Raw genomic sequence first — 22,655 nt, forward strand, 5'->3', positions numbered from 1 at the left:
TCGGTTTCGGGTAGGATAATATCCACTCGGATCATTCCTCCCCTTCTCCAGCGAAAACGAGCAACTCCTGTTGCTCATAAACTTTTGGTGATGACTCTCTCAATTTTCTTCATTTGAGGCTTTCTCTACCATCTTTTTTTTTTCTTTTTGTAACAAAAGAAGACGCGAATTTTTCATGTAATGCGTGTAAGTACAAGACACAAGATCATTTTTTTTTCTCCATGGCTTTCCCGAGAATTTTTTTTTTCTTCATGGAACCATGAGCCTTTTTTTTTCTTCTCCCCATTTGTTTTTGTTGTCTTCTTTTCTTCTCCTTTTTTTCCTCTTTTTTTCTTCTTCTTTTTCTTTCATCTTTTCTCCATATTTCCTTTTTCTTGATTTGTTGGTCATTCCCATACGATTTTCGAGAATTAGCGGAAGCTTTAAAACTTGTCACACGTAGGAACAAACAGCTCTGAATACCACTTGATCCGTAACGAAAATAATCACACGACGACTTTCGTAAGGATGACAAATTAGTGGTTGTTTTTGTGTTGTAATCGTCTAACAACATAAGTATGAATATGGAGTAACAGAAGTATAAAATAATGAAGAAAGAATATGTGACAAAGTTTCTTTCTTTGTTTGTTTAATCTTCTCTCTTTAGTTTACATATCTCTAACGTAAAACTAAAGGCTACCGCCAATTCTCTTATGCTTACATGTATTTATATTAAACAAGTAAACAAAAGGCATTTTCTCCACTAATCCTACTATACATAGAAATAGGATCATGGGTTAGTTGGTCAAGTAAACCACCCACGTTAATAGGACCAATATTACGGGATCTTCTTTGACTCTTCCAACTTGTTTAACATGAGAAAAATATCAACGCTTCTTCCTTTAAAGTTATAACGGAAAAAGAAAAAAAAGGCCCATGGTCCTATGAAATTTTTTTCGGGGACAATATGGAGAAAAAGGAGAAGCCTACTACTTATCATTTATTTATCATAATAAATTAAAAAATGGTGGAAGAAAGAAGCTTATGTTCTAAGCTTATATGCTTTTACATGGAGAAAAAATGCATCTTCTTTGTTCATACAAGGAAGTAGAAAAATATAGCCTCAAAATGAAGATAACTTATATTTTGAGAGAGTTCATCATTAAAAAAAATTAAGGACTAGCAGGAGCTAGTCGCCTTTACCGGAGAAGGGGAGGAATGATCCGGGTGAATATTACCCGAACCAGAATCCGAGAAATAATGAACGGTTAGAAAGTCGGAAGAAGTCATGGCAAGTATAGCATTACTTTCAAATGGACTTGACCACTTTGCCCATGTTCCTAATTCTATGCAAGCACGTGGAGATATTAGAGATCATGGATAGTGTCTCATTTAGTTTTGTTAATTATAAATAACATGTAAATGAGAGAAAGGAATGGAGTCTCTATTTTACTTTTTATCGTAATGTAATATGTAAAATAGAGAGAAAGAAAAAGCCTTCATTTACAATCTCTGTATTTGTAATTGAAGAGAACAAAAAGAAAAGCCTCTTTATTTGTAATCACCGATTATGCAATTAAAGAGAGAAATAAAAACAAAAATATTCCACATATAATTTATATCATTATTGTTTGTTGTTCTATTACTTCCAAGGCAAAACCCAAATATATATGTCCTTACAAAAATCGTTGAGCATTATTTTTGTAACGGATCACGTGATCATATTGTTCAATTTAACCCCGCATCCCATTTGCCTATTCGGCTCAATGGCAGCACTAATTTCACCACATGGAAAGCTCAACTCACCATGCTTCTTGAAGGACATGACATGTATGGTCATCTCGATGGCACCAAACCCGTTCCACCGAAAACCATAACACGCGACACAAATACTGAAGAAAACCCAGCTTACCGACTATGGGTTCGACAAGATCGCCTGATACAACAAGCTATATTGGCATCAGTTGACACTACCATCGCGTCCATGGTGGCCGGTGCACCCAACTCTCAGAATGCTTGGACACTCCTGCATACATCATATGCTAACAAAAGTCACACTCGAATCTATAGCTTACGTGACCAACTTAATAGAGTCACTAAGGATGACAAAACAATTACAGAATATCTACATCAAGTCAAATCCATATCTGATGAACTTGCCATTCCTGGTTCACACGTGTCTGGTCCAGAACTAGTAATCAAAATTATTAGTGGTTTAGGACCCGACTATCGCGAAGTCTCTGCTGCAATTCGAAATCGAAGCACGGCAATTGAATTTGAAGAACTATTTGAAAAACTTACTGATCATGAGTTATTCCTTCAACATGAAGTCAAAAAGATGGCCTCCCCCATCTCGGCTGCTGTTGCTACAAAGAGCCAACAATCACAACCAACGTTTAACAATAACCACAACTACCGTAGCAAGAATAGAAGCCAAAATTTTAACAACACACAAACATGGAAGACCAACAATGGTTCCTACCAGCAATCACCTTGGCGAAATCAGACATCTGCTCATGGTGCCCCGAAATGCCAACTCTGTAACAGAATTGGTCATACTGCTAATGTATGTCAAAGCCACAACTATTCGTCTTGTTCTTTCTATCACTCTTCAACATGATTGGCCTATGAGACAACTCGATGTTAACAACGTTTTTCTTCAAGGCCGCCTCGAAGAAGAAGTGTACATGCGCCAACCCCCGGGCTTTGAAAATAGTGTAAACCCATCTCATATATGCAGTCTACGTAAAGCTATTTATGGCCTAATACAAGCTCCACGCGCTTGGTACAACGATCTTAAAACTCACTTACTCGTCACGGGGTTTTGTCGATCAGAATCTGATAACTCTCTGTTTATTTATCACACTCATGTGTAAGACCCAAATATTTATTGTACATAATGTATTTATGGTGTACGATGCGTGTATGAAGTGTACGAAGCATGTACGTGTTGCTTGCTCGAATGTCGAAGAAAACTGGACGTTGTTTCAGTTACAAGGTGTGTACGTATCTTTTCAACCTCAAATAAAGATTGTGTTGATGTTTCAAAGCCTTACCATTGGAAAGAAAATCTCATTACGTTTCCAACGATATTTGATTCATCGAAAACGGAGCTACGGTCAAAAAGTTATGGCCAAAACAAGGTACTGAAAACTGACCTGTAGGTTGGAGCGGCGCTCCACCCTTTGGAGCAGCGCTCCGATTGCGTCTGATGCATTTTTCAGCATTTTTAAAGAGTTTAAATGAGGGGTGTTATGGTCTTTTCACTTGGGGTCGGTTTGTGGACTTCAAAACTGATCCAAACCCCTATCCTAACTCATTTTCTTCCTTCTCCTTCACCCACACACTTCAAACCCTTGAGAGAGAAACAAGTTCTAGTGAGATAAAGCTCCATTGAAGAGGAAGAAGAAGGATTCGGGTCAAGGCATAGGAAGCAAAGTTGTTCACCTCGTTCACGGCTACGAGTAGATAGTAGTGGTAAGTCCTAAATCCGAAATTCGTTTTCAAGTTTATGTTCATAATTAGGGCTTTTGATTGTATGTTCTTGAACAAAACCCCACTAGTTGTTAAATGAATAATTTAAACTAGTAATTGGTAAGGAAGACCATTTTGGTGGGTTTAGGGTTGGATGATGAAATTGGTTAGTTCATAAGCATGTTCAAGTGTTTAAATCGCTAGTTAACTTGTGTTAAATGTGATTAGAAGTGTAAGTATGCAAATTGGCGTTTTGACTTGTTTTTAGGTCAAAATGGGTTTTTGTGTAAATGTTGATCTAAAATGCGTTTAAAGCCTAAAAGAGGTGTTTTTAGGTATTTCGGGAACGCGGGAAGTGGTCTCGTTAGTCATGGACTTTCGAGTATCGTTAAAAGTTCAAATAGGCGTAGATTGCACTTTATGTCAATTTGAGCGGGTCGTGAGTCCAAATGGGGGTTTGGTTGATCAAACCTTGTACAAAATATATTAATGGGACATAATCACTATTCGATTGTGATTATGAGTGGTTCGGGTGAGATTTGACTTAGTCAAAGTTGGTCAAGTGTAAATAGTCGAAATTACACTTGTGATGTTTTAATTCGAATAGGCTTAACTTGTAGCTTATTTGCATGTATGATTTGCGTAGGTGATATACGTGAATTCGGTGGAAGAAGTTCAAGTTTGCGAGTTGCACTTCTTCAAGTAATCGAGGTGAGTGGAATATTTATACATGTATGTATATGGTTTATTTACTCGTACGCGATGTGGGCCTTAGGCGCCACATCGTGAGTATTGGGCGTTACGTCACAAGTTGGTGACTTATTGAGGCTATAGGTGAAGAGAACTACGAGTCGGTAGTGTCTCGTTAGGAGATTCATGTGAAGACCCGTCCTAAACCATCCGAACGAAGTCCATATCGATTATAAACGATTCACAACAGTTGAATTCATCACGAGGTACTTGACCTCTATATGATACATTTTACAAACATTGCATTCATTTTTGAAAAGACAATCTTTCATTACATCGAAAGTTGACAACATGCATACCATTTCGTGATATATCTTACTATAATTGACTTAATAATAATCTTGATGAACTCAACGACTCGAATGCAACGTCTTTTGAAATATGTCATGAATGACTCCAAGTAATATCTCTAAGATGAGCAAATGCACAGCGGAAGATTTCTTTCGTACCTAAGAATAAACATGCTTTAAAGTGTCAACCAAAAGGTTGGTGAGTTCATTAGTTTAACATAAATAATCATTTCATAATATTAATAGACCACAAGATTTCATATTTCCAATTCTCATAAACATACGTCCCATGCATAGAGACAAAAATATCATTCATATGGATTGAACACCTGGTAACCGACATTCACAATATGCATATAAGAATATCCCCATCATTCTGGGATCCCCCTTCGGACATGATATAAATTTCGAAGTACTAAAGCATCCGGTACTTTGGATGGGGCTTGTTGGGCCCGATAGATCTATCTTTAGGATTCGCGTCAATTAGGGTGTCTGTTCCCTAATTCTTAGATTACCAGACAAAAAGGGGCATATTCGATTTCGATCATTCAACCATATAATGTAGTTTCGAATACTTGTGTCTATTTTGTAAAACATTTATAAAAATTACGCATGTATTCTCAGCCCAAAAATATAAAGGGTAAAAAGGCAAATGAAACTCACAATACTGTATTTTGTAGTAAAAATACATATGACGACATTGAACAATGCAGGGTTGGCCTCGGATTCACGAACCTATATCATTTGTATATTTATTAATATACATAATTGTAATCGAACACATATAAATTTATTAGTTATATCTTTTTATATATCTTTGTAGTTATTTAGGATTTATTCTAAATTTCATTAAAACATATTCTTTATTTATGTAAATCATATCATATCTTAACTTATATGTTATATATATTTATTTTATATTTATATCATTACAATCATTAATATCTATACTTTTAGTTATCTTGATATCTATATACATATTTATATACATATGTGTTTAGTATTATATTTAAAAATCGATATTGTATAAGTATTTTAAATGTTAGCCTATTTGATATATAGTTATATGGAATATTATCTCAATTAGTAAATGTAATAAATATCTTTTATGAAACTAATATTTATTTGTTAAAATGATAGTTTTGATAATGATAAGTTACTAATAATAATAATAATAATAACTTTATTAATAATGATAATACTAATAATAATAATAATGATATTGTCGATAATGATACTTATGTTAATGATAATATTACTAATAATTATAAAAGTGAAAATAATAATAAGTTATGTTATTTTCGTAGTAACAATAATAATAATAATCATATTCATAATAATAATAAAAATCATACTTTTTATTAATAATAATAATAATACTTTTAATTCATAACAATATTACATAATAATAACTAAAATCATAATATTAGTAATTATATCATCAATTTTAACATAATCCTAATTTATAATAACAATAACAATAACAATAATAATAATAATAATAATAATAATAATAATAATAATAATAATAATAATAATAATAATAATAATAATAATAATAATAATAATAATAATAATAATAATTAATTATAGTTATACCTCTTATAAAAGGTCACGGGTTTTATCTGCTCTCAAAAGCAGATCGAGATAGCAACACGCAGAGAAAATTATCACCAACACCATCGAATTAATCCATCAACAATCATCATCGTCATTATCGATCTTCATCCTCATCGGTTCTCGATTATAGCAGACACAAAAGAAAAAAATACAGCAGCCTTTCGGTGGATTTTTGGGTTTGAATACGAATAGGAAACAGAAGATTTTGATCTTGTGATTCCCGTTTGTCAAACCTTATCAATAGCAGGTAATTGATTCCTTATTATTCCTTTAATCTCTTCATCCCTCTATAAGTCCTCTGTATTTTTATTAGATCGACACAATTGGTAATAGTAGGAAGGTTTCAGTTTGATAGTTAGTGATTTTTGTCAAATCCCTGATTGGATTTTCATGAACTGCTGTTTGACTAACAGATTTGGAGGATTTGGATGGGTACTCCTATTTCGTTCAGAAGATGTCGACAGTTTGATGATGGATATTTGAAAGTGTACTTCGATCAGAGATTAAGTAAAAGTAAGTTGCAGCTCTCATTTATTTCAGATTTGATTCAGGGTCTTGTTGATTTATAATTGTAGTAGTAAATTATAGTGGTTCATGGTGGTTTGCAGGGTGTTGATTGAAGGTGGGTTGGGTTTGTCCAAAATATAACTAGTATAGCTTCATGTATGACTTGATCAAGAAAATATAATTGGTTATGATTTTGATCTTTTAAAAGCTATTTATATATATTGAATTGTTTTGAGCAGGTAAATATATAGCAGCTGCAGTAGAAACACATGCATAGCAGCAAGTTGTTGTTGTAAGGAGAGTATCCTTTAGCCTGGTTCAAGTAGTAATCGTAAGACAAGCCTTAACAGTCCAGTTTAATGGTGTTAGGTGACAGGGTGAAGGATGAATGATGACTTGATGACAGGTGGTAACAGTGAACTAGAAATTGAATGGTTGCAGCAGAAGATTTCAGTAATGATTGACTTGTGGTGGTGTTTATTTAATAGAAAATAATAGTAAGGGTAGGTGGTTGTCGATGGGCATACAGCAGTAGCAACATGGAGTGGTAATCATGATGATCTTTGTTGTGTGGATTAGACAGAAAGAACATTGCAGCTGCTTATGGTGTTGCTTATGGTGGTGTGGTGGTTTATGTTGTAGAGATTATGGAAGATGGCCGGTGGTGATTGAGATTTAATGGTAATAGGTGTTGTTGGACTAAACAATTAGTTCTCATGGGTTTTTGTTTGTGTGTCATGGCTATGTGTATATTTAGGATCTAGATGGATTGAAGCAGGTATCAAGATGTGTTAAAGTAGAAAGGGATGTGAAACAACTTTGTACGATATTTGGTATAGATATCTAATAATTTGGAGACACAAACAAACTTGTATATTGCTTGAAAGTGAAAGGAAACAGAATCCTATCTATCTCTATGAATTTTCACATTAATATTAAATATTTAATAATTATACAAAAAATGATATTTATAATAAGTTTATAATAATAATACTAATTATTAATGATAATGGTAATAATAATATTCAATGATAATATTTATATTAATCATAAATACTAAGATTAAAATTTTATCATTAGTTATGATATTAATGATATTAACCTTGATAATTATATTATTAATAATAACAATAACATAATAAATTAAATGTATAAATTTCATGTTATAAACTTTTAATAATATTAATAGTACCGGTATTAAATAATAATGTATATAATAATAATCTAACAACTAGAATTAACTTGCAATTATAGTTTATATATTAATATTACCATTTATTAATTATTTAGGTTTTAATAATTGTATAACATAAAATTTAATATTTATACACTATATATATAGATTCACTTTAATACAACTTAATTACTTTGTATATTACTTTACAATTTCCAATTCAAATGATTAAATTGTATCTTATTAATTATATTATGTTTAGTAACTATAATATATTGAATCCTTAATATCCATTAACATAATTAATATTACTTATGTATTGAATTCATAAATATATATATATATATATATATATATATATATATATATATATATATATATATATATATATATATATATATATATATATATATATATATATATATATATATATATATATATGTTTACATATTTATTTACACACAATTGTTCGTAAATCGTCGGGAATGGTCAAGGGTTAAATGTATACATGAACACAGTTCAAAGTTTTTGAGACTCAACATTACAGACTTTGCTTATCGTGTCGGAAACATATAAAGATTAAAGTTTAAATTTGGTCGGAAATTCCCGGGTCATCACAGTACCTACCCGTTAAATAAATTTCGTCCCGAAATTTGAGTGGGATGGCCATGGATGACAATAAGTATGTTTTCATGACAATTATGAGTTGATAAATAGAGTTTTATCAACATTGAGTAATATAGATAAAATAATTTGATTATTTGAAGCGTACTAGTGAAGTTATCACAAAATAATGGAATGAAGAAAATAAATTTCGTCATAACTTTTAACGTAGTCATGGTTGAATTCCGGAATTCAAGAGATTTAAAAGAAAATCTTGGAAATCTATAAGATCTGATTCTTCGGGATTTATGAAAATTAAAATCTCTCTAATTAAATACGGTGATCTGCTTCGATTACTCTGTCTGATATTTCTATTATAAATTAAACTCCTCCGTTCCAGTATTCTCACCATTCCTATACTTTCTTTCTTAGTTCTTACATCCAAAAGATTGTGAAAATGCTTAGTTCAGTTTTAATTCTGAATATTATTCTGGTCATTGCAACAATAATTTTTCTTTTTCATTTGCCACCAGAAGAATCTGTTTACTTCTATTACGTTCTAGGGATTATTGTATTCCTGATCCTCCCGTGTCTTTATCTTGCTATTCGCATAGACATACACGGTTTATGATCTTTCTTGTTTGCTGCGATTTATACTCCAATTTGTATTTCGAGGCTCCATGTTTTTTTTTCTCCCCGACTTGAAGTAAAGCGATTAAGACGTCTCGAATTCGTACATATAAAATTTCGAATGAACATAACTTAATGTTCTAAGCGAAAAGGAAAGGTAATAGCACGATTTAATTTGTTAAATTACTAGAAGTTACGGAAAAGACAGAACCATCAAGAAAATATTTTCTTGATATGTTTAGAGGTTAAGTAGAATGAAAGAATCATGTAACATGGCACATAATGATGGTACTGTGAATCATCACATTCCATTAGAAACTCAGCATGACTTACTGTAATATAATCACGTTGATCAAGTGTCATTATATTATACTAACTCATGCATCAGTTCCCAACATTACTTCAATAACATTCATATTTTAAGTTTGAAAGTTTACAGAATATAGAAACTAACAGTTTCTATATGATGTAACACTGATAGCACGAAGAGCTTAATGATTTCAGATAAGAATAGTTATGAAAATATTTTCAGAAATATGGAGGATATTTATAATGAAAGATACGATAATATCTTGGAATTTCTAATATCGAAGTACGATGAAGAAAATTTGTCCGCAAGAGTTTGGATTCAGAAGTAAGGTATTCGCTAAAGAATTCATCAGAAACAGAATCATCAGGATTCTTAATGTACAAGTTTAGTCCTTGTGATTTGTTCACAGCTTCCTTTATGGTTTGCTCAATCCATTTCCCAGTTCCAACTTTTTTGAGCTTTGCCAACATTCTATTCTTTATCATCTAACTTCCGACGATTAAGGTAGTTTACAGTTGTCTATAGTTTCTGCTGCTTCATTCAGCTTTTTCAACTTTGAAGTGTTAATTCGTAGACTGAGTGCTTTTCAGAATTTCAGATGAAAGATCATAATTCTAAGAGATAAATGTTATATGTGTACATATAACTGTTGATGTAAAAGCGCTGCGAGATTCGAAATGCTGATTGCTAATTCTCGGTAATTGATATGACAGTTCTCGTTTCAAGATGTCGATGAGTTCATGATAAGACTTCAATAGATAAGTATAGTGATTTGTCGGAGGGATTTAACTCAAGGAGAAACGAGGTTGCTGGTACGTCTACTGATAATATGGTGGGATATAAAAGGTTCCCCGGTAACAATAAAAGAGCACGCATATATATCAAGGTTATAATAAGGCTTATTAGAATGAAAGGTAAATGTTGATTTGTTGGAGCTGTGACAAAATTGGCCAATTTGGAAAGGAATTGCCAAGTTATTTTCGGTAATAGCAACGCCAAAGGAGCTAGCACAGATACGTGTTAAACGTTTACTCAAGTTCCGAGTGTTTTTCAGGTGCATAACTATATGCATCAATCTTTTCTTCCGTAGATGAAGTGTGGTTGATTCATCCTCTCGATTGAGGTGTTTTCAAGAATTATGAAAGAGTTGAACGCAGATTGTAATCGTCGAGATACAAATGGAGTTTAAGATGAATTCAAGTGGCAAACTTGAAGAATGTTTAGTTTCATAGGTTATAATCAATATTTTAATTCATTTTAATTGTCCAATGTTATTAGTCCACAGTCGATAGTCCACAGTAACAGTCCAATAATTCATATATAGTTTAATATACAATATTCGAATTAATTAATACGTGTCATGACCCGTATATGTCTCAGACTCGATCACAACTCAAATTATATATATTATTGTAGAATCAACCTCAACCCTGTATAGAGAACTCAATCATTACTGCATATAGAGTTTCTATGGTTATTCCAAATAATATATATAAATGCGTCGATATGATATGTCAAAACCTTGTATACGTGTCCCGATATTTAAAGTGCGTAAAATAAATACAGAAATTAAATGACGAATAATAAAGTGCGTAAAGTAAATAACATAAATTAAATGACGATAAATGAAATTGCGAGAATGTAAAATGCGATAAATGAACTGCGGTAAAATAAAATGTAATACGGAATTAACAGTTAGCTAGGAACAATTAGCTAGGATCTTGTTAGCGTGGTTTCTTAACAAAATTTCATATTGTTAATTAGTCTGTTTCTAATCAATTTTTATTATGTCCATTATTTCTTCATTATGCCACTTGTTGGATTCTGATAGATCAAAATCCAAATATGAAATTGAATGAAAAGGGTTATTTTGCGGTGAACAGATACGTATATCGGTGGTTGTAAATAGGATAGTAAATGATCGTTGAATCAAATTCGAAGAATGTACAGTGTAACTTATTAATGTGAAATCTAAATATTCCTCGGGTATTACCTACCCGTTAAAATATTTTCACCATTAACAGTTTGTACAAAAGAATTTTTAATTACAATCTTTATGAAAACATATACATATATATTTTCTTCAGATGTAATTAGGGATTTAATGAGTTAATATGACATTAAACTCATCTGATTTACAGTTAGAACTAGAGTACATAATCTCTAAAACATTAGAGATTACATAATCGCCATGTCGAACGAAGATAAATGAGGTAGAACGATACGTAGAACGAAGATCATACTCAAAGTACATATGATGATATTGAAGCATGGATTGTTGATGGTACTGGTGATGTTATTGATTGTACTGTTGGTGCCAGTGATGTTGCTGAAGCTGGTACATTTTGCACCATGTTCTCCGAATTGATTATTCGAGCGCGAAGTTCGTTGACTTATTACTCCAGGATGATTGTCGGTCAGAACGAGCGGATGAATAAGGTTCAGCATTGTGGATAGAATATAATCTTGTTGAGTTACCCTGGAAATGAGACTGAAAATGGTTTCTCGAACCGGTTCGCCGGTAAACGCTTCAGGTTCATTGTCAAGAGGTGAATTCGGTTGGTGGAAGGGATTGCCTTCTGCGCATTTCCATTAATTAAGTCAACAACGAACCCATCAGATGAATTGATAATGGCTGATTGGTTGATTCATTCTGGTAACACCACTTTCGGAGCTTAGGTGAATATCCATGTCGGAATAGCTGTCAGAATAACTATCAGAATAGCTATCGAAATCTGAGGGACTCGAACTGGTTGAGGGATTCATCTCATACGATCAGATGAAGAATTTTCGATAAGAAACAGATTATAGGATGTAGACTAGTACCCTGCAATACATAATTTACATATGCATATATAATACTAAAATCCCATAAGTTACGGAGGAATCTACGGAAGCTGTCAGGTAAAGTCTACAGTAACAGATATGCTAAGATATGAATTGTCAGATACGCTAAGATATGAATTGTCTATACACTATTCGTGCAGTCATTGCAGTAAGATGTGTCTAGACTTAGAATGATAGGCAAATGATTCCCTAAGAATGATAAGCAGGTAATTTCCTAAGGATGATAAGCAGATGATTTCCGACTAGAATGATAAGCAAGACTTTTGACATGCAGACACGGTCGAAGTCCAGACTCACTAATGCATCTAAACAACTATCAGTTAGACACACTAATGCAAGACCTAGTTCGCTAAGACCACCGCTCTGATACCAATTGTGAAGGCCCGTCCTAATCCATCCGGACGAAGTCCATATTGATTATAAACGATTCACAACAGTTGAATTCATCGCGAGGTACTTGACCTCTATATGATACATTTTACAAACATTGCATTCGTTTTTGAAAAGACAATCTTTCATTACATCGAAAGTTGACAACATGCATACCATTTCGTGATATATCTTACTATAATTGACTTAATAATAATCTTGATGAACTCAACGACTCGAATGCAACGTCTTTTGAAATATGTCATGAATGACTCCAAGTAATATCTCTAAGATGATCAAATGCACAGCGGAAGATTTCTTTCGTACCTGAGAATAAACATGCTTTAAAGTGTCAACCAAAAGGTTGGTGAGTTCATTAGTTTAACATAAATAATCATTTCATAATTTTAATAGACCACAAGATTTCATATTTCCAATTCTCATAAACATACGTCCCATGCATAGAGACAAAAATATCATTCATATGGATTGAACACCTGGTAACCGACATTCACAAGATGCATATAAGAATGTCCCCATCATTCCGGGATCCTCCTTCGGACATGATATAAATTTCGAAGTACTAAAGCATCCGGTACTTTGGATGGCGCTTGTTGGGCCCGATAGATCTATCTTTAGGATTCGCGTCAATTAGGGTGTCTGTTCCCTAATTCTTAGATTACCAGACTAAAAGGGGCATATTCAATTTCGATCATTCAACCATATAATGTAATTTCGATTACTTGTGTCTATTTCGTAAAACATTTATAAAAATTACGCATGTATTCTCAGCCCAAAAATATAAAGGGTAAAAAGGCAAATGAAACTCACAATACTGTATTTTGTAGTAAAAATACATATGATGACATTGAACAATGCAGGGTTGGCCTCGGATTCACGAACCTATATCATTTGTATATTTATTAATATACATAATTGTAATCGAACACATATAAATTTATTAGTTATATCTTTTTATATATCTTTGTAGTTATTTAGGATTTATTCTAAATTTCATTAAAACATATTCTTTATTTATGTAAATCATATCATATCTTAACTTATATGTTATATATATATATATATATTTTATATTTATATCATTACAATCATTAATATCTATACTTTTAGTTATCTTGATATCTATATACATATTTATATACATATTTATATACATATGTGTTTTGTATTATATTTAAAAATCGATATTGTATAAGTATTTTAAATGTTAGCCTATTTGATATATAGTTATATGGAATATTATCTCAATTAGTAAATGTAATAAATATCTTTTATGAAACTAATATTTATTTGTTAAAATGATAGTTTTGATAATGATAAGTTACTAATAATAATAATAATAATAATAATAATAATAACTTTATTAATAATGATAATACTAATAATAATAATAATAATGATATTGTTGATAATGATACTTATGTTAATGATAATATTACTAATAATTATAAAAGTGAAAATAATAATAAGTTATGTTATTTTCGTAGTAACAATAATAATAATAATCATATTCGTAATAATAATAAAAATCATACTTTTTATTAATAATAATAATAATACTTTTAATTCATAACAATATTACATAATAATAACTAAAATCATAATATTAGTAATTATATCATCAATTTTAACATAATCCTAATTTATAATAACAATAACAATAATAATAACAATAATAATAACAATAATAATAATAATAATAATAATAATAATAATAATAATAATAATAATAATAATAATAATAATAATAATAATAATAATAATAATAATAATAATAATAATAATAATTATAGTTATACCTCTTATAAAAGGTCACGGGTTTTATCTGCTCTCAAAAGCAGATCGAGATAGAAACACGCAGAGAAAATTATCACCATCACCATCGAATTAATCCATCAACAATCATCATCATCATTATCGATCTTCATCCTCATCGGTTCCCGATTATAGCAGACACAAAAGAAAAAAATACAGCAGTCTTTCGGTGGATTTTTGGGTTTGAATACGAATAGGAAATAGAAGATTTTGATCTTGTGATTCCCGTTTGTCAAACCTTATCAATAGCAGGTAATTGATTCCTTATTATTCCTTTAATCTCTTCATCCCTCTAAAAGTCCTCTGTATTTTTATTAGATCGACACAATTGGTAATAGTAGGAAGGTTTCAGTTTGATAGTTAGTGATTTTTGTCAAATCCCTGATTGGATTTTCATGAACTGCTGTTTGACTAACAGATTTGAAGGATTTGGATGGGTACTCCTATTTCGTTCAGAAGATGTCGACAGTTTGATGATGGATATTTGAAAGTGTACTTCGATCAGAGATTAAGTAAATGTAAGTTGCAGCTCCAATTTTTTTCAGATTTGATTCAGGGTCTTGTTGATTTATAATTGTAGTAGTAAATTATAGTGGTTCATGGTGGTTTGCAGGGTGTTGATTGAAGGTGGGTTGGGTTTGTCCAAAATATAACTAGTATAGCTTCATGTATGACTTGATCAAGAAAATATAATTGGTTATGATTTTGATCTTTTAAAAGCTATTTATATATACTGGATTGTTTTGAGCAGGTAAATATATAGTAGCTGCAGTAGAAACACATGCATAGCAGCAAGTTATTGTTGTAAGGAGACTATCCTACAGCCTGGTTCAAGTAGTAATCGTAAGACAAGCCTTAACAGTCCAGTTTAATGGTGTTAGGTGACAGGGTGAAGGATGAATGATGACTTGATGACAGGTGGTAACAGTGAACCAGAAATTGAATGGTTGCAGTAGAAGATTTTAGTAATGATTGACTTGTGGTGGTGTTTATTTAACAGAAAATAATAGTAAGAGTAGGTGGTTGTCGATGGGCATACAGCAGCAGCAACATGGAGTGGTAATCATGATGATCTTTGTTGTGCGGATTAGACAGAAAGAACATTGCAGCTGCTTATGGTGTTGCTTATGGTGGTGTGGTGGTTTATGTTGTAGAGATTAAGGAAGATGGCCGGTGGTGATTGAGATTTAATGGTAATAGGTGTTGTTCGACTAAACAATTAGTTCTCATGGGTTTTTGTTTGTGTGTCATGGCTATGTGTATATTTAGGATCTAGATGGATTGAAGCAGGTATCAAGATGTGTTAAAGTAGAAAGGGATGTGAAACAACTTTGTACGATATTTGGTATAGATATCTAATAATTTGGAGACACAAACAAACTTGTATATTGCTTGAAAGTGAAAGGAAACAGAATCCTATCTATCTCTATGAATTTTCACATTAATATTAAATATTTAATAATTATACAAAAAATGATATTTATAATAAGTTTATAATAATAATACTAATTATTAATGATAATGGTAATAATAATATTCAATGATAATATTTATATTAATCATAAATACTAAGATTAAAATTTTATCATTAGTTATGATATTAATGATATTAACCTTGATAATTATATTATTAATAATAACAATAACATAATAAATTAAATGTATAAATTTCATGTTATAAACTTTTAATAATATTAATAGTACCGGTATTAAATAATAATGTATATAATAATAATCTAACAACTAGAATTAACTTGCAATTATAGTTTATATATTAATATTACCATTTATTAATTATTTAGGTTTTAATAATTGTATAACATAAAATTTAATATTTATACACTATATATATAGATTCACTTTAATACAACTTAATTACTTTGTATATTACTTTACAATTTCCAATTCAAATGATTAAATTGTATCTTATTAATTATATTATGTTTAGTAACTATAATATATTGAATCCTTAATATCCATTAACATAATTAATATTACTTATGTATTGAATTCATAAATATATATATATATATATATATATATATATATATATATATATATATATATATATATATATATATATATATATATATGTTTACATATTTATTTACACACAATTGTTCGTAAATCGTCGGGAATGGTCAAGGGTCAAATGTATACATGAACACAGTTCAAAGTTTTTGAGACTCAACATTACAGACTTTGCTTATCGTGTCGGAAACATATAAAGATTAAAGTTTAAATTTGGTCGGAAATTCCCGGGTCATCACAGTACCTACCCGTTAAAGAAATTTCGTCCCGAAATTTGAGTGGGATGGCCATGGATGACAATAAGTATGTTTTCATGACAATTATGAGTTGATAAATAGAGTTTTATCAACATTGAGTAATATAGATAAAATAATTTGATTATGTGAAGCGTACTAGTGAAGTTATCACAAAATAATGGAATGAAGAAAATAAATTTCGTCATAACTTTTAACGTAGTCATGGTTGAATTCCGGAATTCAAGAGATTTAAAATAAAATCTTGGAAATCTATAAGATCTGATTCTTCCGGTTTTTACCGTTTAATGACCGGTTTGTCGATTTTAAAACTTAGTCGCAGTTAAAACCTAATGTAAAATATTAAAAATGAATACAAGACTTAATTTAAAGCGTAAAGTAAATAACGATAATGAAATTGCGATAAATAAAAGTGCGATAAAATAAAATTGCGATAATTAAAAAGTACGATAATTAAAAGTGCAATTAAATACAATAACAATAAATAAAAGTGCGATAATTAGAAGTGCAATTAAATATAAAATAAAGGAAATTAAATATGAAATAAAATAATTATGCTTATTTAAACTTCCGTAATCATGATGTTTGACGTGTTGATTTTAGTTTTATGCCCATGGGTTAATTGTCCTTTGTCCTGGATTATTCAATATGTCCGTCTGGTTTTTGTCCATAATTGTCCATCAGTCATAAATATAAATTGCGAGTATCCTCGTAAAATTATCCTTATACCCGAAGTCAATTATTCCAACTAATTGGGGACTTAAACTGTAACAAGGTTTTAATACTTTTTTATCAATTATGCCAAGTGTCCTTGTACATAATTTCACCCCTGTTTTAATAATTCTAGTGGCTATTAATCCATTCCCGTGTCCTGTTAAATGAACGATTATTCGTACATATAAATACCCCGCCCATCGTGTCCGATCGAGTGTATATGGTTATTTATAGGGATGTCCAATTGTAAATCTTTATATTAAAATTAACAAACTATCATTTAGTTAAACAAATATAAAGCCCATTAATAGCCCATAGTCTAATTTCCACAAGAGTCGTTCTTTTGTCCAAACCCCAATTATGGTACAAAGCCCAATTACCCAATTTTAGTATTTTTAGCCCAACATCATGATTACTTCGTTTTAAATAAGCATAATAATAACTTAGCTACGAGACATTAATATAAAAAGGTTGAACATAACTTACAATGATTAAAAATAGCGTAGCGTTACACGGACAGAATTTTGACTTACACCCTTACAACATTCGCTAACATACCCTTATTATTAGGATTTAAAATTAAAATATAAATATATATATATATACTACATTGATGAATGAAGAAAAAGATATATTTTACGTTCAGAATGCGCTGGCTTTTATAGGCATTTTTGTCCAGGGTCTCTCCGCGAGTCGCGGCATTTTTCCACTACAAACTCCGCAAATCGCGGAGTTCGTAAAACCAGCTCACACAAGTTTGGATCCTAGTCTGTCGACGATTTTAATATATAAATATAATATATATATAATTTATATAATTAATTATATATTATATTATATTTATATACATAGTTAACTTGTAATTTTTAGTCCGTTGCGTCGAGCGTTAAGAGTTGACTCTGGTCCTGGTTCCGGATTTTTGAACGTCTTTGCGTACAATTTAATATCTTGTACTTTGCGTTTTGAATCTTGTACTCTTGTAATTTTGAGACGTTTCTTATCAATAATTGGAACCTCTTTGATTGTATTTTGTACTTTTGAGCTTTTTGGTCGTTTGCGTCTTCAATTCGTCGAATCTATCTTTTGTCTTCACCTTTTATTATTTAAACGAATATCACTTGTAAATAGAACAATTGCAACTAAAAGCTTGTCTTTCTTGAGGAATAATGCTATGAAATATATGTTCGTTTTTAGCATTATCAAATATTCCCACACTTGAGCGTTGCTTGTCCTCAAGCAATATAGTCTTGAAATACTAGAATCACTTCTTTATTCTTCACACTTTGTACATCAGTGATTTTTATACGGCGGTATAAACAATGGTAGTAACGATGTGGTTTACAATCTCACATGACTATAAAAATTTAGATCCATTAAGGAAATTGGATCTTTATGAAAACATTTGATTTTTTGAAAATTCATTCTAGCTTTTACCCTAGCTAAGTTTTTCGGAATAACCCTTCACCGGTGTTTGCAAAATATTTTTGTGGGTTTGGTGGGTTTCAGATTTGAAAATTTTAGCTCAAAACTTGTGGTTTTGTGTCACCCACTTGCTAACCTTGTATTAGGAAAGCAACACGTCCAGTATACTTGCCCCGTATATTACCTTTCGGTAAACTACCGTCCAGTTGTAAAGTAAAGCGTTAAACAAGTAATTGTTAAGGCAATGTCCCTTGACATACTTTTAATTATGGTCTATAACGTGTCGAACGCAATTATCTATCCTTTGTAGGAGCAATAGTAAAGCTCACCCTTATAATTTTTCGGTCTGACACAAGGTCCTATCTTCGACCATGCTATGCAACCACCGTTCTTACGGTTGACACCCGATTTGGTTCAGGTGACCTAATGAATTCCAGTTGAATTTCTAAGATTTTACATTCAATGGTAATGAACGCATTGAAAATAGGTTTTCAGAAAACAAATCGGTTTGAAATTTTGATCAAAATATTTTCTCGTTCAAGCTAGAGTGTAGATATCATTGAATTCCATGAGTTTGTAATTCTCAATCTTTAAGGTCAATCTCTAGGATTGAGTAATATCAGTCTTAAAAGCTGATTTTTGATTTTTAAGGAGATTATCCTTTCTGGGGATCTGATTCATTAGTCTTATCAAGCTAATTTGCACGGTGCCCCCCATTGTACGAGACAGATCCTCTCATGGTTAGGATAAGTCTGAACACTTGGTGACCCTGTTTTATGCTGAGGTCCGTGGATTTCCTGCTGATTTTAGTGATGACTTTTCTAAGTTTTTCGTCAACCTACAGCTGGTCTGGACGACAACTTCATGACCTAAATCAAGAAGCACGTTTCTTTTTCGGAAGACTTTACTTCCTTTTAATGATGGAATTGATTCATCGTGTAGATCCATCTTTCTTACAGTAACTCGGGTAAAACTGTTTAGTTTAGTTCAAAGCAAAAGTATCTTCAATTATTTGTTACAGAAATATGTGACATATGTTTAAAATAACTTGGTAAATTTTCCTACACTTGGCTTTTATTTTCTTTTATTTGCCTTTTTATTGTCCTCTATTCCATTTTAAATGAATTCTAACATTTTGATTTGTTTCTCAATTTATGTCATTTCCAAGGTAACAATAATTTCGGTGTTAACACCTAGTTTTATCGTTCATAAATATGTATAAACATGATTTTGAGTTCATTTAATTGAAAATTTTGAAAATTTTTACTAGAATTGGGTAGTCAGTATATAAGACTAGGGCTGTTCTTTATTATCAAAGAGCACTAGATTCTAATACAACTACTGCGTTACTAGTATTTTTAATGGTAACCAAGTGTTTAAATAAAAAAATTTTAAAATCTGAAAGAATTTAACCCCCTTCCCACACTTAAGATCTTGCAATGCCCTCATTTGCAAGAAATCAGTAACAATTTAAATTATTGAGGGTGATTAGCTTAGAAAAATGATTAAATTTTACCAAAGTTTCCAAACATATTGTTGTTTGTGTTGAATGATAAATGGTGCACATCATTTGTTCATTCCGTCTTGTTGTTACATCACATTTATTTTTCATCTTGTCGTCAAAATTAGTGGCTTTTGCTGAACTTAATGCCAGTATTTTAAAATGCGTTATTTTATCCTGTTGTGTACATAAGATAAACTGCAAACATATATACATATTTTTGAAGTTTGGTATATTACCCCACATTCAAAAATTATTAAAATCTAATAATAAAAGTTAGAAAATTATAAAAACTATTACAATATTAACATGAGTGTTAAATGTAGTAACATTACAAAAATAAATAAAACTAAATAAACTAGGGTTGATACTGATACCAGTAGGGGTTCCATGCATAACCGTATGTGTTATAAAATGCTTCAGCTGGGTTATAAGTAGGATACGGTGGTTGGATCTCTATAGACCAGGGAGGAAATACGGGCTTTGGAGTAGGAATATAGTTTCTACCTATATGTTGGCAATGAGCTATGATGTGGTTTTGATGAACTTGCCAATCTTCAAATGCTCGATGTCTAGCATTTTCATATTCTTGTGAAGCTATAAACCTTTGCATTTCTGTCATTTCATTTCCCCCTCCCACATTACCTGGCTGTTGATTTCTTTCAACTTGTGGATGTCTTCCATTATATTATACTGCGGCGTTATTTCACCTCTTCAAAACCTTAGCACCATGATATACATTTAAACCAATTGTATCGTGGGATTCTGGTTCTTCGATTAATAATCCCCCCCGACTTATATCCACATCGAGATACTCAGCAATTAATGTAATAAATATACCACCTCCTATTATACTGTGCGGTCTCATCCCCCTAACCATAGCCGATAAATAATAACCCACACAATAAGGTATACTTACAGCGCTTTGTGGGTCTCGAATACACATGTGGTAAAATAAATCTTGCTCATTTACCTTTTCCTTATTTTTACCTCGCTGTGTAATCGAGTTCGCTAGAAACCTATGGATTACTCTTAACTCAGCTCTATCTATATCCAAATAAGAGTAATTTCCCCCTTTAAATCGGTGATGACTAGTCATTTGACTCCATACACCATGCGTATCAAAATTTTCATCAATCTTCCTACCATTTAATATCAACCCTCGACAATCGGCAGATGCTAGCTCCTCAGGCGTATATACGTAAAGCCTGAGCCATGTCTAGTAGAGACATGTGGCGCATCGAACCTCCTAACAAAAATCTAATAAAAGTTCGATTGGTTAAACTAGCTACTCGATCATTTATTTCTATACTACACAATAATTCTTCACACCATACTTTATATACTGGTCTACGCATGTTGAATAATCGTACCCAATCGTTAAAAGTAGAATTACCATACCTCTGTGTAAGTAATTCTCTAATCCGTTCGCCCAATCCTACGGCTTCTAACGGTTCCCATTCTATTACCCTAGGTACTTTAACAGCTTTAGAATGAAGAGTGTGCAAGCTCCTTTGGTATTTTGGATAATCTATCCAACGTCTGTCTAATCTCAAGTTTGGGTGCAAATCTTCCACATGCATATCTGAAAATTTCATAACTGGATGAGGTATATCTTGTTTGTAATAGTTATCAACATCTTATTGTTTCGCATTCTCAGGAGGAGCAATGCGAGCTTGGGAAGAAGATTCACCCCTTTCAGTCTGCAAAACACATCAAACACAATTTTTGTGAATCCAAATATGCATTAGTGTCAGCAAAATCATCAATCAAAATAATTACAATGACATGTTCAATTTATATCAAACTTATGCTTATTTTCATATTTTTATCAAATCTACACTTTTTCAAATAAGCATATACGAAAATGTTCGCCAAGTTCATAAGCATTCAACTCAAATAACATGTCAAAATAATCATTATTAGTAATTAAATAAGTTCAAATGGAATTATCTCTCAAAAATCAAGTTCATGAATTTTAGACTTGAAAAAGTCTACTTTAATTCTCAAAAATCATGTTTAGGCTCAAAGTTTGTATCATTTAACTACCTAAACATGTTACATTACTTAATTTAGCAATAATTCATGACAAAAATCGGCCATAACCTGTTTATATCAAAAAGCCCCAAATTGCTCAAGAACACAAACCCTAGATTACTCAAAATTTGAAGTTTAAGGCTTCTAATCATGTTAAATAGCATCAATCTAGGTTATACAAGCATAATACATAAGCAATTTAAGCATAATTACACTAAAAAGCATCAAAATTGAATTGGGTATAAATTTGTTCAAGAACACTAATTTTCGGATTAAATGGTGTTTAGGTGTAGAAATTTACCGTTTT

At 31.4% G+C, this 22,655-nt stretch overlaps 1 protein-coding gene across 1 annotated transcript in view; it reads left to right on the forward strand.

Moving 5' to 3' along the window:
- The first annotated feature begins 1,807 nt into the window (after positions 1–1,807).
- Positions 1,808–22,655, forward strand: part of LOC139854783 (uncharacterized) — a 53,146-nt gene continuing 32,298 nt past the window's right edge. Inside the window, exons 1-4 of the mRNA XM_071844066.1 lie at positions 1,808–2,545; positions 6,527–6,626; positions 7,200–7,277; positions 7,378–7,398. Of these exons, the coding sequence (XP_071700167.1) occupies positions 1,808–2,545; positions 6,527–6,626; positions 7,200–7,277; positions 7,378–7,398 (937 nt within the window). The remainder of the gene's footprint in view (positions 2,546–6,526; positions 6,627–7,199; positions 7,278–7,377; positions 7,399–22,655) is intronic.

This window comes from Rutidosis leptorrhynchoides, chromosome 6 (assembly GCF_046630445.1).
Source record: "Rutidosis leptorrhynchoides isolate AG116_Rl617_1_P2 chromosome 6, CSIRO_AGI_Rlap_v1, whole genome shotgun sequence".
Lineage (NCBI taxonomy): Eukaryota > Viridiplantae > Streptophyta > Magnoliopsida > Asterales > Asteraceae > Rutidosis > Rutidosis leptorrhynchoides.